This window comes from Cheilinus undulatus, linkage group 6 (assembly GCF_018320785.1).
Source record: "Cheilinus undulatus linkage group 6, ASM1832078v1, whole genome shotgun sequence".
NCBI lineage: Eukaryota > Metazoa > Chordata > Actinopteri > Labriformes > Labridae > Cheilinus > Cheilinus undulatus.
This window is the reverse complement of record NC_054870.1, coordinates 7876380-7896466: the sequence shown is the minus strand read 5'-3', so window position 1 is coordinate 7896466 and position 20087 is coordinate 7876380. Positions and strand designations below refer to the sequence as shown.

General features: G+C 37.7%; 1 protein-coding gene across 2 annotated transcripts; it reads left to right on the top strand.

Annotated features, from left to right (window-relative positions):
* The first annotated feature begins 1168 nt into the window (after nt 1-1168).
* sanbr (SANT and BTB domain regulator of CSR) lies at nt 1169-16994 on the top strand. 2 transcript variants are annotated; one of them, XM_041789863.1, is made up of 21 exons: nt 1169-1298; nt 3096-3247; nt 3792-3957; nt 5877-5973; nt 6292-6527; nt 7402-7460; nt 8110-8270; nt 8458-8544; nt 8630-8740; nt 8892-9015; nt 9332-9484; nt 9970-10109; nt 11040-11133; nt 11270-11302; nt 11435-11534; nt 12725-12810; nt 13511-13539; nt 13653-13726; nt 13857-13945; nt 15301-15383; nt 15463-16994. In XM_041789863.1, exons 2-21 carry the CDS (start codon nt 3098-3100, stop codon nt 15497-15499), a joined length of 2109 nt encoding a protein of 702 aa, XP_041645797.1. In that variant the 5' UTR covers nt 1169-1298; nt 3096-3097; the 3' UTR covers nt 15500-16994. The 2 variants fall into 2 exon arrangements, with proteins under 2 accessions (XP_041645797.1, XP_041645796.1); XM_041789862.1 differs by having other exon boundaries at nt 15460-16994.
* Nucleotides 16995-20087: the final 3093 nt, after the last annotated feature.

The following is a 20087-nucleotide window of genomic DNA, read 5'->3' as shown; positions in this document are numbered from 1 at the left end:
AATGACTGAAATAAATCAACTTTTTGATTATATTCTAATTTACTGAGAGACACCTGTGACTAAAATTAAAAGGGGCGTCGTATATGCAACAGGTAAAAAAGTGTGCAATGGATGACAAATTAAAATGACAAGGGATAAAGTGACAGGGCCCAGTTAATGGTAGTAGGTTATATAAACAGTATGTAGCAGTATAAAATTTAACACAGTATGTGGAGAATAAAGACTGATTTGAAGTATAATATATTTCATTGTAAGGCGCAATGTAAATGATTGCGAAATATAAGCCTAGAATTACATGATAATAAACAGTGCTATAAGACAATATGAATGTAAGTAAGGTGTGGAATAGAATAATACATTTGATAGTTTGATAAATATTTTAAGTGCAGAAATAATGTATTACATAGTATAATGTCTATTTATATAATGTTTAGAAAAAATAAATTATGTGTTTAATGTAATAATACCACGAGTATTTACGACAATTACGTTGTGTTTACGGTCGCTGCCTGTCTGCTGTTGCTTAGCAAAAGGACGCTGACCTGCTGCAGTGCGACACCGGGATGAGCCTGTACGTGGGTTCGGACTGAGGGGAATAAAAAGCGTTATTTTCTTTGACTAATACAACACTTTTACTGCTGAGTCTATGATATATCAATGAAACCTGACGGCAACAACTTCCCGCTGAAACTGAGCTTAAAGCTGTGTATGCTTGGTCTACTCAGCTAGCTCCTCAGCTAACAGCGAAGCCAATGCTGCTTCAGGGACAATCGTAAATTGAGTACACACTTGCCAGGAAAATTCACCACTAGATGAGTTTGAATCGGTTTGGATATCTTTTCCAGAGTTTGTAAGCAGTGCTTTGGAAAATTCTTTCTGACTTATAGTACACTCTTTTTAACATTCTTTAAAACTTACCTAAGAGTTTGTGTATTTACAATAATCTGCTATCTTCCATAGATGTTGTGAACATCTACGGAGATGTAGGTCTGTTATTTAAATCCTGATACAAAACTAATGAAACTAATGAAACTCTTATACAATCTCGACTTATTTTAAGAAGTTTACCACACCACCACAAAACGGCCTCACTTTAAGCCTTAAAGCGTCTCTTGAGTTTGCGAGGTGAAATTTTCGAGCCGTCCCTGAATTGGCGGAGCTTGCTAGCGTTAGCAGAGTTTGTGTTAGCTGGCAGAGCAGCAGCAGCATCTTCTTTATCTTTCACAATATGATGGCATAACACCAACAGCAGGTCAATGAACTGAACCAGACCACGGGAGGGAGATATACAACTGCAGGTGAGGATATTCTAACCTAAATTTATTATTTGTACTGTACGTATTATCTGTTTAATATCAGTTTATTTAATTTGACCTGGAAGCAGCACGAGAACAGGGGGACTGGGCCTGCGCGAGCATCAACACACACTCTCTTTATTATACGGTACATATTAAAGTATATGCATACCCTAACCCTCTACTATACATACTATAAGAATATGTGTTACACAAATAGATTAACACGTTTCACACAGTCTGACAAACACTAAAGCTCTCTTTATTACATAGAATATATTATAATACATTTATATAGTATACTGCACATACACAACAGATATACAGATGTATCAGCTTTTTTTTATAGTCTGTGGTATCAGTACAGATATCTTGCTCTTGAGTTGGAGGAGAAACAATAGAAGTCATACACACACAATATGATTGTCCAATTCTTGTTTTTTTTCTTTTTTTACTATTTAAAAATTGCAGATGAATTGCTGCACACTTTTAAAAATGCAAACATCTGGACAAGAGGGTGAAGTTGGGACACACCTGTCTTATGAAATAGACCCAGCTTTTTCTAAAGGCTTCAGTACTTTTTAATACTATTGATAAGGGCAGTGGTTCCCAGCCTTTTTTCCTCAGCCCCCCAGCTCGTATCTAAGAAAAGCTAAGCCCCCCTCCAGGACCCACCTTGAAAAAGTGCACATGCATTTTAATTGTTTTCAGTGAAAAAATCCCACCATAATAAGCCTGCAGTAAAGACTCTTGTTCTTGTCAAAGAATCTACAAACTATACATTTTACCCATTATTCCCAGTTTGAGAACTACTGGTTTAGGTCTTGTTGATTGTGGTGAAAATCATTATCATGGTTGTCATGTTTGAAATTAAAATCACAAATATTTTAGATGATCGTTCATTGATTTTGCACCATCTGCACCAGTGCCTGAATTTCTTTTTTTTAGGTGTATTGCATTGAGGACCAGTCACCTTTTGCGTAACAAACTTATTGTTCAGAGAGTGTTTTTTTCCTTTTTGCAAACTGCTTTGCTATCATCCTCTTTGGCTGTCTTACTTTTCAAACCAACTAGAGTAAGTGATTACCTCCATCTGCTCCTCACATAAATTAACGTGAGAGCTGTTTTGGTGGGAGGGGCATACAATGTGCTTTAAAAGAGGAGAGGTAGTGCTTCATTTACCACACATCAATCAATCAGTCTCTGATTATATAGCGCCAATTCATAACCACCAAGTTATCCTAAGACACTTAACCTTACCCTATTATTATAAAGACCGGTTAATCTCCATGAGCACAGCACTAGCAGTATTTAGCCCCGTTACAGTGGAAACATAAACCTTCCTTAAGCATAGGCAGGAATGTCGAGCAGACAAGATTTGTGTTGACTGTTGAAGCCACGCTGGGATTGGAAAGGGTAAAAGGAGGGGTAGTGGTGGGAGAAAAGCAAAAGGAGGAGAGGGACAAGAGAAACAACAAAACAACAAATAAAAGACACATTTCTGGCAGTTGGGGCTGTAAACCTGTCTCTCATTTGTAGGAAATTGCTACAAGCAAGCTGAAATCGTAATAGCAGTTGAAACTTGATCAATCACCCAGCATTACTAAAAGAATAAATCATTTAAAATAAACCCACTTCTAATATATAGTGTATTCATACAGTAAAGACCCAGAGATGTCTCTATTTCACCATAAAAGAAAAGGGGCTGTGATCAACTCATAGAAATTATGATTTTTAAATGTTGATTGTGATTGGATGATGAAACTGATCCGTCATTGCTGACCTCCTGTCTCTCCACAGCAATGAGTCGCTTCTGTTCAGACAACAACAACTTCCCCTATGACAACAATGTGCTGGTCCTGGACATGGTGCTGGGCTCTCTCTGGGGGGTCGCCCCACCTATAAACTGGGACAACGTCGCCAAACTGGTGCCTGGGTTCACCCCCAAGGAGGTACTTATGAATTCTGGGTAATGATTCAGTCACATCTGAAAGGTGCAACATAAAGTGAGCAGATCATCTCCAGTCTTTCTCTAAGTTAATGCGTTAAACCCTGTAGACTCACAAAGAGATATCGGATATTGTGGAGCTGGTTATGAACTTTCTCAGTTAACTGTTTCTGCTTTAGATTGTGAGCGTGCTCACATTAAGGGGAGTGTTGAGCATCATTTTATGCTTCATCATCACAATAAGGAATGATCACTGGCTGTCTGATTCTGTCAGAATAAATAATGACAAGAGATGATGAATGTTTAAACTGCATTAAAGATCAAATGAACTTTTTGTTTATATCTCATGCAAAATCTTCACACAGTACTGCTAGATCACTAACTGAAAACAACTTTGCAAGCCAGTAAAAGAGAGACATCGTCATTAAAAATCTGACATTAGACTCAACAGACCAGGATTAGCCTCTAATCTCACTGAATGGTACACATCCCTGAGTTGCAGATAACAGATAACACTTATCATTCATCAACATTAATCTGTCTTACAGTGTGCTCGTAGGTATGAGGAGTTGAAGACTGGGGGAGGTCTCCCTCATGTGGATGACCAGTGTAATGCCCTGACAGAAGCAAGCCCTGCTCCCTCAGATGACCTGCCCACCCTGCTGGACTGTGGGGGACCGGAGACAGGAAGCGGCCTGAGCAGCAAGCATGCAGGTGAGTCAGATCATGTAACATCAGGTAACACAGTTTACCTGTGACTGATTTTAAAGGTAAGCACTGCTAGTAATAGCAATATGTTGGTTGTTAGTGTTAGTTTTACTGATGTTGATTTATGTCTGATATAACTGCAGAAATAACCATAAAGCTGTTTTTATTTATTAACACTTAAAGTCCCTGTAAATCCAAACTTTGTGTCTTAACACACTAGATATGATGGAATAAGGTTACTGTAAACCTTCCAAAAAAACTGAGATCTGTGTGTGATGCAATTTTTGGTTTAGACTGTTAGAAAGTTGTTCACCTCTTTCCAGGCTTGGTTTAATTTGAGTAGGGAAAATACTTGAACCCAAAACATCACTGGTCTTGATGGGGAATAACCCGCCCCCTAATGTCACAATTATATAAAATCAGCGAGCAGTTAATGTAAATGCAGTCTGTTGCTGATGTCCCTGCCTTTGTTAAAAGTTAATAGCCAGTTACATGCTCTGTTTTTGTTCATTATGAGGTAAATTATCAGATCTATTAGCTAGAGTGGACTATGAGTCATTAAAAGCATCACAACACAGTGATTTGTACCAGAAAACAGTAAATTTAATCCTCTCAGCTCTGGCACAGAGCCAGGCAGCTAGCTTGTATAAAATGCTAAAATAAATTGCCCAATGTTCCATAATTAAGCAGGTGAGCTGTATCTATTTAGACTTATTATTGATGAGGTAGCATATTCTAACCATTATCCTCTCTGTTAATCTGGGATTCTCTGCTTCATGTGCTACAGATGCGTTTCCATTTACTATGGACTTTTTTTTTTGGACCCCTTATCTAGTAATAACAAGTTTTTCCTCATATGGTCTCTCTCTCTCTCTCTTTCTCTCTTTCTTCAAAGGGTTTTGTTGTAAGTTATAAAATGAATTGTAAACTTGAGATCGTATTTCTCAGGAAACATCTAGTAGTTTCCCACAGAATTCCATTTTATTGGGTGGTATGGATGGCTGTCCTTTCCTGCCACATTCTTTATGTTTGATTTCTTTGTGTTTCTAGCCCTTTTTAACAGTAATCATCATCAATGTGTTGTATAAAATGCTAAAATAAATTGCCCAATGTTCCATAATTAAGCAGGTGAGCTGTATCTATTTAGACTTATTATTGATGAGGTAGCATATTCTAACCATTATCCTAGAATAATGGTGTACACGGGGATATTGGCAGCAAAGAAGGATAGAAAATTGTTGGAACAACGGCATAATTTTTTAAAACATGTTGTGCATACAGGAGGAACCAACTTGTGCATGTGTCTTTCATGCTCAAAGGTGGCATTTATAGAAATTTTACCAAGTTTAAAAAAGTTGTAGCCAAATGTACTTGTGTTGCTGCACCTTGTCCATGTGTGGGAAATACTACTCTTCAGTTACTTCCAAACACAATCGTTCCAAACACCTAATTTGTGCACACAGAGGTACAAACAAGATACAGATTCCTGTAGACCTAGAGACCAAACAAAAAAAGTATCATTTTTACTCATATGTAAGCCCATTTCTGCATAATACAAAAAAGTGAATGAAGGTAATTCTTGGAAATAAAAACCCTAGTCAAAATTATGAGATATAAAGTCATAATTGTGAGATTAAAAATCATAATTATAAGATTAAAAAGCCAAAAGTATGAGATTAGAAGTCTTAATTATAAAATTAAAAATCATAATTTTGACTTTTTATCTCCTAATTAAAAATATTGTCTCATATGTTCTGTAAAAGAGTGAAAAAAATCAGAAACTGTTGAAGCTGATGCAGACAAAATTGTGATGGGCTTGCTCAGAGCTGACTCATGTACCCATCTACATGAATAAGAAGTAGAGATTTAAAGAATAAACGTTTTAAATGTTATTTTTATCTAAATATTTCTGTTTGTTTGATAAGGATGTAAATCTGCTGCGTCGGGTCGAGTCAGCTCTGTGGAGAAGAAAGAGAGACGAACATCAGCAGACGAAGACGACAAATCACACCGAGTCAGAGAGTGAGGACACACTCACGCACTATCTTTATTCCAGCTTATATAATAATGAAGTTATAGCTGTTTTACACAGAGCCTGAATCTGATTGGTCAGTTATGCAGACTGTTGTGCTGGACTGAGTTTTTCTGTCTCATGGAGACTGATCTTTTCTATTCACCATTTTTAAACACTTTTGTATGCCACACTGTGTTCTGTTTGGTTTTAACTTCCTGTTTAATTGTAAATGTATTTTATCTATCATTAAACCATATTTCTGTCTATAGCCTTTGACTGTAAACTGTGGTAAATTCTACTCTCTCATATTTACATCTCTGTTTCAGTCCAAACATGGTGATCCACGTCTGTGATGAGACAAAGAACCTGAAGCAGGACTTTACCTGTCCCAGAGATCTTCTAGTGAAGGAGATGCGTTACTTTGCTGAATATTTGTCTGTGGACTCTCAGCGCTGGGAGGAGGTTGATATCTCTGTCCACTGTGATGTCCAGATCTTCGATTGGTTAATGAACTATGTCAGGAGGAACTCTGCAGGGGGGTGCAAGGACAAGCCCAGACTCGGTAACACAACACACAAATAACTACATTAGTAAACACACACACACACACACACACACACACCTCTTGTCTATGTAGGATGATGTAGAAAGAATGCATATGATGTGACATTCAGGGCAAGTCACTGCAGTTACAGCCACTGAGTGGCAAGAAGTGCATACTAATGTCTTAGGAAGTTATCAGAAAATGGCTCTTATTGGACCCGTTTGTTTTAGGGAACATTAAAACCTTCAAGTTCAGTGCATTGCTTGTATATTAAAAAGCGATGCTGACATTGCATATAAGGACAGTGTATTATGTTTTTATGTTTGGACATAAAACCCCGTATAGTTGGATTAACATGGCTAAAAGATTGAAAATAGGTTAGTCCATGGATATTATTATCAGATTCATCACATGAACTTGACTTCTACTCCTAAACTACTTTCACACACTTTTCATGAAAAGTATCTAACCTGATTATGGTTCCAGTCTACGTGGATGAAACACAGTAATAATTAAGCTTAACGTTGTCACATTACAAACAAACAGAAGGCAATGCCAGATTGATAGGTGTTAAAATCAAGCTAGCTTATACTAAATGAAAGTTTAGAACTCTGAGATTGAAGTCAGAATTCTGACTGTTTCTCAAAATTCAGACTTTTTTCCTCAGAATGACTTTAATCTTAGAATTCTGACTTTTTTCCTCAGAATGACTTTAATCTTAGAATTCTGACTTTTTTCTCACAAGTAATAAAAATCTAATTTTCTCAGATTTTCTTTTTAGTGTCCCTTATCCTCTTCCATAGTTGTTGCTGTATCATGTGTGTTTTCTGTGTGTTTGCTTTGTATTCTGTGATTAAATTCTGTGTTTTTTCATGGTGTTTGTTGATTTCAGAGCCCAGCAATGTGATTTCCATCCTGATCTCGTCCGAGTTCTTGAAGATGGATTCATTAGTAAGTGCTTTGTTCAAGTCTGATTTTTTTTTACGCAGTAATGAAATCATTAACACTTTAACCAATTTAGACTGTAGCAACATTTGGGTGCATAGACCTTTAAGACCAGATGCAGCATTTTTGCATGTAAGATAAACTTGCAATTATTATTATTATACATAACCGGTGAAATGTAACATAACTGTCTGAAATACAGGTGTGAACATTTGATTTTAGCCTCCGGACTGACAAACTTATGGATGAGAAAGGTTTTTTTATTTGTTTTTTGTTTTGTTTGTTTTTTTCTTTAAGTTGAGCAGTGACACTACTTAACCTAGGGGAGCAACATAGAGGCCAACTCCAGCAGTAATGTTAGCAGTGTTTAGAATATATTTGGACAGTAAGTAACACACCTCTCCAACTGGCCTTGTCATTAGTTTTATTCACCAACAAAGTCTGCTGTTCATAAACTAAGGCAGCGTCTGCTTGCTGGGCTCAGGTTACTGTTGGAGCTGTGCTAGCCTACTAACTAGCCTACTAGCTCTGATGGGCTGTAATGAATGTGAGAGAAAGAGCATTCGTCCAATCACCTTCTGAGAATTTTTCTAAAAGACCTACCCTCAATAAATCTGTAATTGAAATACTTAAGTACGTGTGTTTCCTGGCTTAGGTGGATGAGTGTATTCAGTACTGTCATAAACACATGAGTGCCATCGTGGCTACGCCCTGCAACATGAACTGCATCAACAGCAACCTAGCGACTCGCATTGCTCAACTTTTCAACCACAACGAGGCTGACGACATCCGGGACAAGAAGGACAAGTTCAAAAGGTGAGGGAACAGAAGAATTCATGTATTTATTTTTATTATGTATGATGATTGTGAGGACTGTTATGTCTCTTTTTTATTTATTTAAACTAAGTTTTAGAGGTGAGACATTGGAGGACAAGGATACAGGTCCATTTCAGTTGAATAGATATTAATTTTAATGATTCTCTGTTTCATATTTTCTTCTCAGTAAACTGTTTCAGAAGAAGATTGAGCGTCTTTTTGATCCAAACTACACCTGCAGAGACTCACCTGGAAACGCCTCCACACTCTACAGGTGAGCTACCTTGCACAGGTATGCTCTTTATACCCCTCACCTTGATTATTCCTCTTGGTCAGGCATTTCTCTGTGTGTGGGTTAGGTGTGGACTCTGTCTGAAGCTGCTGACCAGAGACACTGAGAGGAAGATCTCATGTGTTCCAGGAAAGATCAACATCGACGCTCGAGGAGAGATCATCTACACACACACCAGGTACAAAAACATGGACAAGGTCCAAACACATCAGGTATAAACAACACAACACATCAGTTTTATCTTTAAGAATTAACAGTTTGCTTCTGGGCTTCCTGTCTGTGTTTTTTTACGTGTATGTCTGTATTAATGTGTGTCTCTGCGTGTGCAGACAAAGGAGCTGGGACGTCCATGACTACCTATCTGGTCTCTATGAGGAGTTGAAGTCTTGGGTTCTGGTCTACTGGAGGATCTGGGGAACCATCAACTACCTCACCTGCTCGCGCTGCCAACAGGTGTTTGTTCATTGTGTTTTGTGCGTGACGAGGATTAAAGCTAGGCTCACTTATATACTGTTAATAAAAAATTTGAAAGCGCTTCCTTTATGTTTCCCAATGATTTGTGAATAATGTTTAAAATCATCAAGTTTTAATATCTAAGCTGTCTCTACTGGGAATCAGAAGTGACCCCCTTAACCCAAATATGGTCCCTTCCTTTGAGAAAATATAAAAAGCATGAACATTCATCCCATTAGAGCTTCTTTTAGTAAACCAAACACTAAACTTAACATTTCTGATCTCCCACGTTAGTGACTTGTGTTTGTGTTCGCAGGTGTTTGTGTGTTCAGAGCTCACACACTGTCAGTATCACCCTGACTCTGTGGTCTATGCTGGTGTGGGATCAGAGAAAGGCTGGCATGGAGCAGGACTGTACCCTTGTTGTAACCAGAGGGTTCTACGCTTTGACCCTACCGGTATACCTAAGGTACATTCATAAGCGCACACATGCACCTTTTTTCTTTTTACTCATGCCGTCTTGCCGACAATTGCTGAGGCTTGAGCACTTTGTTTTCAGGTTTTTCATCCACGTAAACTTTCATACATACAGGCCATTCTTGTGAAGTAGATACCTTGAGAATAATTTTCAGTATTTCTTCTAAATTTGTACAAATTTCCACTCTGACTCAAAGGCAAGCTGATTTGATTTTTGAGGTAATGCATCAAAATTCAAGGTCATTGGGCCTCGTGTTCTCGTGTACACAAGATTTTTACAAATCACACTACCACAGAAATCATTCAGCTGTTGATCTACCACTGTTCAATCACACTTTCTCATAGAGGTGTGTAACTAACAGGTGGTAGTTTTCTTTTTTTAAATTAAAAAAACCTGAACACATTGATCTTTTCAACTGCTGATTTGTATGTAATGGAGACCTTAAAGTAGCTGAACAAGTGTGTTTATGTCTTCAGGGCTGTAAGATGAGAGACCACATAGTAAATATTCCTGATGAAGAAAACTGTGATGCAGAGACTTCAGCTCAGATCAGAGTCCTCAACGACCTGCTGCTGCACAGAGACGCAGTCTGTGTGCCACATACACCTGCAGACAGGTCAGTTTTTGTGTGATTGTGTCACTATGTCCAACACAAGCAAAGGCCAGCAACAAAATTAGCTTGATTATCATCAGTGAGCCTCTTTCACCAGCGTCTTTGTAAGACTTTTCTCAAATTTGTTCAAATTTCCAAGAGAAACCAACGTGGCATCATCAAACATTTTTAAACTGCAGTCTCACGCCCTTATATGAGTGTGAGACTGCAGGGCCATGTGCAAACAGAAGGCACACAGGAGTGAGACGAGAAGACGCGAGATTCCACTGATGTCCAAATTAAAATTGATTATTAAAACATTTGCAACACCTTGAAGTACTTCAATAGTTCTAACATGGATATAGTTTTCCAAATGACACCAAAAGATGAGGAGTGAATTATATTTTTAACACTGGCAATAAAAATTAAATACAGTATATGCTAAAACACATTTATTGGATGAAATCACTTGTTCAAACATTTTTAACAGATGCAGTGTTGGAGAGCTTATGAGGCTGCATGATGCATGCAAGGTTTGATGCTCACTTGCTGTTGGGACACGGTGTCTACCTTGCTGAGAATTTCTAAAAACTTCATGAATTTTTCTTGGTTGAGCTGATGTGTGGACACAGCAAGAAATATTCAGGAAAGTTCACCGCAGCAATAGAAACAGATGATTACCTCCATATCCCATGACCAGCATGCAACAGGATATGTGTAAAACTGTGTCACTATGTTTTCTGATCTCCAGTATGTTCTTCTCCCTTCTTTTTCACCATAAATATGTTGAACATCATGTAGCACTGATATAAAGGAGCAAACTGTGATCATAGAGTCAGACCTGCTGCTTTTTCCACCGCCTACATCATACTTTTTTCCGTTAGGTCCTTCCTCCTGTGCACTAGCCCCCTAACCAAGAGCTCACACTTTGATCCTGTTTTTGTGTTTGTGTAGTGAGGACAGTGTTTGTGCGTCAGAGAAAGCTCAGGACTGTGATGTTCTGTTGGAGCCGACGCTGCTCGGACGTCCGAAAGGAGACACAGGAACTGTGAGTCTGAAACATTCAATCGTTTTATAAACTTTTATTTATTACTCTGATTCATCATATTTGTTACAAATACCAGCTGTTATTGATTACTTTCTGCTCTTACTGTGTTGGTTGATCAGATTTTGTCTCTTTTCAGTTTTCTCTCCTGAAAAACTGGAGTCTACAGCTGGTACGTTTCTCTCTGAATGCTCTGTTAGACGGTCTGCCGTGATCTCAGGTCTTTGTTAGATCAGATGTATTTATTGTTATGTTTGATTTATTGATAGAGTGATTGATATTGAGTAAATGGTGTAACCTGCAGAGGCAGCAGTCTCTGTTGTCGGAGGATGAGGAGTACACCACAGGGTCAGAGGTCACTGAGGATGAGGTGGGCGATGAAGAGGAGCACAACAAGAAACAAGGTGAAGACACAACATCAGACTATAAATACAAAATAAATAATCAAACTAAAATTTAATAAATCATCATCAGTATAATATTTGGCACAATTTAACTTATTATGAATTTATAATAGACTAACTCATGATTCTGCTTATGTCTGTTAATCAGTCAATATCTTGTGTGTTTGTTGATGTTTGCTGTGTGAAATTTCAGAATATTTAAATCACACAGCAATATTTTTTCTTTTACAGTTTTCCGAGTTCTATGTTACAGAGTGGAAAGAAACAATGAAATATTATGTTTAGTGCTGGTTGCATGTGATGTACAACCTGTAGCACCTAAAAAAGTAGTCCCCCCTTACCCCTAGATGTTTTACTCTTTCATTGATTATATAAATCAATCATGGTCAGTATAGTTTTGATTTTTGCCATAATCTCCCAGCCCTACACTGAACAACCCCCGGAGTTCAATTAAATCCATCATTATGAGATGTAAGGAATATGGCATACGTGTAAATCTGTCTAGATCAACCCGTCCTCACAAACTGAGTCACCGTGCAAGAAGAGGACTAATGAGTGAGGCCACCAAGACACCTATGACTACTCTGAAAGAGTTACAAGCTTCAGCAGCTGAGATAGGAGAGACTGTTGCATGGGTTTGTCACCAGTCAAAGCTTTATGGGAGAGCAGCAAAGAGACTTTAAATTGGCTGCTCACACCTGATCCCCGTGCAACCTGACAGAGCTTGAGCAGTTTTGCAAAGGAGAATGGAGTAAAATTAGTGCGTCCAGATGTGCAAGCTTGATCAAGACCTATCCACACAGACTCTGTGCTGTGATTGAGGGTGCATCGCCTAAATACTGACTTGAAAGGGGTGAATATCTATACATTCGCTGATTTTAAATTACATATTTCTATTTAATTGACATTACTTTGTGGAAATTTAATTTCTGTTTTAAAATAAATGTTTTTTTCTTTTTTGGTCAAAAAAGCCAATTTATTTTGACCATGATTGAATTATAAAAACAATGAAAGGGTAAAACATCCATGGATGAAAACTTTTACAGGCACTCTATATCATGATTATTCTCTGCCATGGCTGTGCATTCTGTTACCCAAGCTCCCCTAAAAATGGGTACCCCCCCCCATAAAAAAAATCAGTCTGTATTTTGCTTCAAATTACAGATTTTTTTGTGTTTGTTGTGTTTCAGCTGCTAAAAAGAACAAAAAGACTCACCGACCTCTGAAGAAACAGATGTCCTCTCCAAACTTCCAACGTAAAGAAAAAGCTGAAAAGGTGCAGTATGTCTTTCTTTTTGATAATCAATTCAAACTAATTGTTGTTTGGGTACTTTATTTTAACACTGTTTAAATTTCTCTAGGAATCAATGTTTTGAAATGATCAGTTTAAACTTCTCTGCACTGTCAAACTTAAAACCACTAAACATTAGACAGAAGTGTTCTGTTGCAAATACAAATGAAGCTGTAGGCACTAAAGTTGCTGAAACGCTTCATATTTATTTATAACACATTTCTGAAACAATCTGTAATTTTAATTACTGATAAAACAAAACAGTACAGAAAGTCAAAAAATAAATTTACTTTATTAGATAAATGTAAAGGAGAAAAATGAATCCCTCAAAAATGCATACGTAGGAATTTTCTTGCAATTTTTGTTCATTTAAAACTACATATCCCCAAACTCTTTTTTTCCCTTCATGCTGATGCTTTAAATTTTGTTATTAATATGTCTGTTTTTTGATACTATGAATACGATTTTAATACTGACTTAAAGGGTAATTCTGTTATTTCACATTTGTGTGTTGTACTCTTGAATATAGTTAAAAGGTGTGTTTTCTGTTCTTATTTGATGATTTATGGTTCATTGTTCTCAAACTAACATCATATAAAGAAGGTTGATATTAAAAAGATACTGCTTTGTAAAAAAAAAACAACATCATGTAAACATTGCACCTGGTCTTTATTTTTTCTGTCAGGCACAGACCAGAGACAGCACACCTTTCACGTGAGTTCAGCGACATCTTCATCATCAGCTTTATCTCTGTCCTAATCCCTGTATTGTTGTGTTTCTGTGTCTCATTTTAAGAATGAACTGTGTGATGTGTCTTTGTGTTTCAGGGTGAGCGTTCAGAAGAGTAAGTGGGACAGCTCTCGCTCTCTGAGGTTTAATCAGGACGCTCAGAGAGAGGAAGGTAAGACACTTTAATTTACACTGTCAGCTTTGTTTACTCAGTTAACAACAACTATAATATTTAGTTTTCTCATCATTAGATTCACATTTCATGTTATTGAATCTGTCACATGTTGTTTTCTGTGAGTCAGATCAGCGCAGGATGGTGGAGATCGTCGGACACTTGACTAAGATGAGGTTTGGAGATCAGGAACAAAACAGATCTAAAGACAACAAAGAGGTGAGAGCAAACAGGCTGTATACTCTAATCCTGAGGGGTGCAGCATGAACACAGATTAGAGCAGTGGTTCTCAACTGGTGGGTCAGGACCCAAAGTGGGGCGCAAAGCCATTGTCAGTGGGTCGCGGATGTGTGCCTGGGAAAAAAATTGTGCCAAATTGTCTGAGACTCCAAAATACATGCATATTTTGTCTTGTTTCATTGTTTTGTTCCACCTTTTGTACTGCCTTAGGCCCAAGCTCCATTATTTTTATTATTAAATATTTATGATTGATCAAAAAAATCTTCAAAATTTGGGTCGCACCTCTCCTTGAGGAGTTGGTGGTGGGTCCTGTGACTCAACCAGTTGAGAACCACTGGATTATAGGGTTATCCTGGTCTGTTGAGGCTAACGTTAGTTTCCTCTGTCACTAAGCCATGATCACCATGGTCACACCTTTGATTTCATCAGATCATCACAGTAAAATTACAATGAAGACAAAGCATTTTAAGAACACAGCAATTTTACAAACCCCTAATCCAAGAAAAGATTAGACAGCTGTGTAAAATATAAATTAAAAACAATACCATTTTTTTTTGCTGTGAAGCCAATGCTGTTGTAACTCTTGCAGAATTTGTTTTGCCATTGTTTTGCTGAAGTAAGCAGGGACATCCCTGGAAAAGACATTGTCTGGATGGAAGCATGAGTTGCTTCAGTACCTGTATTTGCCTCTCTGTATCAATGATTTGTTGATACACCTGGACAGCTGTTATTTAAAACCAAAATAAAGAATTTCCTTTTTTATTTATTTGTTTGCATGTACATTTTCCATTTCAAGACTCACAAGACAGTAAAAAATACACCAGACTGTTCAGGTTGGTTTGGAAAACAAATGAGAGCTTATGATTAAACCTCACCATGTTATAATAAAACAGAATTCATTGTGATTTAAATGAAACAAGGAAGAGGAGAGATGATAAAAAAAAACAGTAGAAATCTGGACTCGTCAGAGAAATGGATTTCACTTTGCATGGCAGAGTCTTAACTGACATTAGTAGATGCAGTCATGAACTTTATTGTCTGAAAATGGCAGTCAGGTTACTAAACCCACATTGTAATATCTGTCATGGAATGATGCAGGTTTTTTATTAACAGTACTCCCTGAGGGGTCAAGGGTCACAGGCATTAATGCTGGTTTTTGACCTTGCCCCGTACTTTCACGCTATGACAATCCTGCTCATGTCTGGAAGGTACTGTCATAGTATACTGTGGTGAAAATCTGAGTTCCTGGTACCAGAACTTAGTATAGCCAAGCTGAGTACCACATAGAAAGCATCATGACTCCACACTGATGTGTTTGTGTTTGTGTGTTGCAGCCTTCAGGAGGGATCTTCTCCAGACTGGAGGCTCAGTTTAAGAGTTCAGCTCAGAGCAGGCAGAGCGCTGAGAAGACTCCCAGGTATTTTTACTACAAAAACAAACTTTGAACACGCTTGTAATGCACACAAGCTCTCTCTGACATTGTCATCTGTCAGCAGGTCAAAGCTTCGTTATGCCCAGATCAGAACAACATGAAGAGGAAGAGAAGACCTGATGGCATCAAAACCGAAGAGGAGGAGGATTCTTCCTCCACAGAACAGCTTATGTTTCTGTGTTTACCTGAACACATGAAGTCTGATCCTCCAGAGAGACGGATGAGAGGGAAATGACGAGTTAAAGGACAGCTTGAGCTCAGACTCATAACTACTAACGATAGAATATTATTAAACTAACTAATTATTTTGTAAGACTAACATATTAGAGTACCAAGAAACACATATTTAATCCTAAGGCATTTTCCTAAAATACTTCAAGTGTATAAATGTCTTTAGTAAATTAGTGATCCTGCAGCAGTAAACCAGGCAATGATGTCTGCTACATAATCCCTGATGGGTCGAAGTGTGTCCAGTAAAAGTGGTTGTTGAAGTCTCAGACAGGCTTAGATTGTTATTCTAAGTATTTGATGAAATCACAGAAGGGATCCCTGCAGAGTTTATCATTCAAAATCTCTTGATACTTAGAAAACTTTTCCAGTACAACAAGTTTTTGAACAATGGACGATTGGTCAGATGGAAATTCTCAAATTCATCATAAAAGATAAACCACGTCAGTGTTTGTCCTCTAGACATGATAACAGCTTATTAAGTCACCGGAGCTGTTCTATCCTAGTTTTCATTCATTAAGTCTGCACTATGGTAAATATACAGCAATATTACACATACCATTTACAACAAAGAAGGCTCCAATTATCTAACTGAGTCTACAGGTTACTTACTTTGAGTGGCAGGCCGTGCTACTTGTTATGGAGTAGTTTGACACAACTCGCATTTTACTCTGGAATCATATGAATTTGTTCAGAATGCCTACACTTTTGAAGCACTCCAAACTGTGGTAGTCCACCTCAAACTTATGAATTCACTCTAAGGAGATTGATCGAAAGTATGTACTTTTTTAGAATTGTATTGACAGTAATAATAAGTTGATAATTAAACCATGACAGGCTATGACCCATGATTTATTTGGAGAAAACCAGCAAATCTATGTAGAATTAGACATTGAACACCCCCCATATATATTCTAAAAGTCATCCTTGTTCTATGAGATTGGCATTCAAATGAGGCTTTGTTTTTTGCTTCACATCATTTATTACTAGATTAGTTGGGATCAACCCTTGATACAATCGCTGCTTTTAATGATTGAAAGTATCAGAAAGAACAAAAGCTTTCAAAATATGAGGACAGCTTTTCAGTTATCTTTTCCCTGAAAGGTAGAAAGCCCTGTTTAAATGAACCAAATGTCTACATAGGAAATGTGGGTGAAGCTAGGGAGGAGTGAGGAACGTATCTTCCTCTTTATGCCTCCTTTCAAAACGTGTCTCTGATGCTGCCAAAAGTGATCGATTGAGGTTACCATTTTCCCCGAAAATTATAACAAATCCGTGTTCATTTCGTTGACTAAACCTATGACTAAAAATGTTCGTCAACAGCCAAAAACTAGACTAAAACAAACAAAAATAGATTTCTGATGACTAAAACTGACAAAAAGCCAGTTTAGTTTTTGTCAAGATGACAAAAACTAGACTAAAATGTAATGTACTTTTCGTCGGACATTCAAAATCAGTGATATTTCTCCACTGTTGGTAAATCTGTCAAAAAAAGCATTGCATCTATAGCTATTTTGCCTCTCAGCTGTAGAAAGCAGGTTTGGCAGAGTGCATAGAACACACTACAATGACTTAGTACCAGATTTAGATAAGAAAATAAATGCTTGGACTAAAAGTAAAGGCTAAAATGTGAGGACTTTTTATGGACTAAAATGTTTTTGAGGTGGTGTCTTGTAAAACTAAAAAGGGTAGAAATGACTAAAATGAGACTAAAACTAAAAGACATTTTGTCTAAAGACTAAGACTGAGACTAAAATTAAAAATAGCTGCCAAAATTAACGCTAACACATTTCTAGAAAAACTGTCTCTGTTTCTTAAAAATGTTGGCAAACTGCAAAAAGTTTGCCTCTCAGTCAAAGCTCCACAAATTTATTTCAAAATGAAAACCACATCAAAACCAAGTCTTTTCTTAACACTGATTCTTAACAGCTAAACAATACACACAGTTATTATATGTTTATATCTTACAGTTCATCAAATAGACACTAATGTGATAGATTAATAACACCAAAGGTTTTCATGCATGTTTTAGCCTTGTGAGACCATGCTACTCAATTTCATACAGGTGTGCGTGTAATAAGTTTCCTTTCTATCTTTTCAGTGAAGTGTAGGGCCGTTGTTCCTCAATATCGTTTACAGTACTACCTGTTAATGCAGCACAAATGTTACCTAAGTCACATAGTATGTAGCAAAACTCAGTATATTCACCTTTTCACAAACACCACAAAGAAAATCAGTGCACTTTACTGTTCAGCTGACTTTTGAGTGTTCTTCATATTGAGTTTGCAAAGGTGCACTATGAGTGAGACTAAGTGGCAGTCATCATGGCAATCCTTGCATTGTCAAGACAATGTGTCAAGCATGAGCAAAGAGTGCTAAATGATGACATTTATGCTCAGATATTTGCACAGCTGTGATTTATTGATTTGATTAATTTATTATGATATCTGAGTGAGAGCAATGGAAGTGTGCTTTTAGTTGGAGCCATGTTGGTGATACATGAGCTTCAAATTTTCAAAACTGTGAACATTGTTTTTGTGTAAATAATGAAGATACACTGTAATATATATTAAAGGGTTGTTCTGGTTTCTGTCCACTGGGGGGCAGTGTATCACCTGAGAGGAAATAAACTTTGATCATGACAATAAACATTTAAGTGAATCACTCACTATAATGGCACTTTGGTTTTTGTTTTCTTCATTCTGTACTGAGAGAGAGATGATCTTGGCAAAGGTAGGCCTTTACATGGTGCCACAAGAGATGTGTCTTTAAAAAATCCGAATATCAGTTTATTTTTTACTGGGATTTAATTCAAGAAGTGAAAAATCCAAATTTTGGTTGGTTTTTAATCTTGATGATTATGGCTTGCAGCTCACAAAAATCCATCATCTCAGTATTAAAATATCACAAAACATCAATCCAACAAAGGATTTATAATGCCAAAATGTTGACCTGGAAAATTCTGCACATTTATGCACCCAGTACTTGGTTGGAGCTTCTTTTACACAAACTTCGGCATCTATACAACATGGCAAGGAGCCAACCAGTCTGTGGCACTGCTGGGGTGTTATGAAGCCCAGGTTGCTCTGATAGCAGCCTCCAGCTCAGTCTGATGTCTCTTATCTTCATCTTTACAATTCCTGAGATTCTCTACGGGGTTCATGCCAGACCAGTTGGCTGACAAATTAAACACAGCAAACCAGTTTCTGGTAGTTTTGGCTTCATTGTGGGCAGGTCCTGCAGGAAAAGGAAATCTGTATCTCCATAGAGCTTCTCAGCAGATGGATGCATGAAGTGCTCTAACATTTCCTGGTAGATGGCTGACAGTGTTGACTCTGGACTTAATGAAGGTCCGGGGACCAAACGATGACATGGCACCTCAAACCATCACTGACTGTGGAAACTGAAAACACTGAACTTCAAGCACCTTGGATTCTGAGCCCCAGATCTTCCCTCGGGCCTTGAATCCCAAATGAAATGCAAAATGTAGTTTCATCTGAAAACAGGACTTTGAGCCACTGAGAAACAGTCCAGTTTTTTCATCCCTAGTCCAGGTGAGAAGCTTCAAACATCTGTAGTTCAGTGGCTTGACACTAAGAACACGGTCCATTTCCTGGATCTGTCTGTTGTGGTCAATCTTGATCCACTGACTCCATAATCAGTCCACTCCTTGTGAAGCCCCCCCCAAGTTCTTGAATCTGCCTTGATAAATCTCTGAAGGCTGAGCTCATCCCTGCTGCTTGTGCTCCTTTTCTTACCACACTTTTCCCTTTCAGTCAACTTTCCATGAATGTGCTTTGACACAGCACTCTGAGAACAGCCTGCCCTTTCAGCAGTGACCTTCTGTGCTTACTCTCCTTGGGGAGGATGTCAGTGATTGTCCTCTGAATATGTGTCAAGTCAGCAGTCTTCCCCATGATTGTGGCTGTGTGAACTGAACCAGAGTGAGAGAATGAAGGCTCAGGAAATCTTTAAAAAACTGGTCTTTTCCACAATATTCCAATGTCTTGAGATAGCAGACTTTCAGTTTTCATGAGCTGCAAGTTTAAAAAAATATAAGGAAGTTTAACTTTTTGAAGGAAAAATCAATTTTTTCATGACACTGATTTTTTTAGATATACTTCTCTGTATTTTAAACCAAACTGGCACCTAGAAAGTAGCTTTTAACTTAATTCTCCAAAGTATGCTTATATGAGACTGGTCTAATCATCTCAGACTTCAAATATACTACAAACAAACATCAGAAGAAATGATATTCTAAAAAACCCTGACCCTTGTGTTTGCAGAATCTGTACGCAGACATAAAACATACATCAGTATAGCTACACCTCCAGAGAGGTGGCTAATCATGATAAATGCTCTTTCTGGGAGGGTGGCCTTAAAAACACATTTGACATACAAAAAGATTTTTCTATTTTTGAATAGTTAAATAATGCAAAGTTACTCCAGAGTTCATTGGAG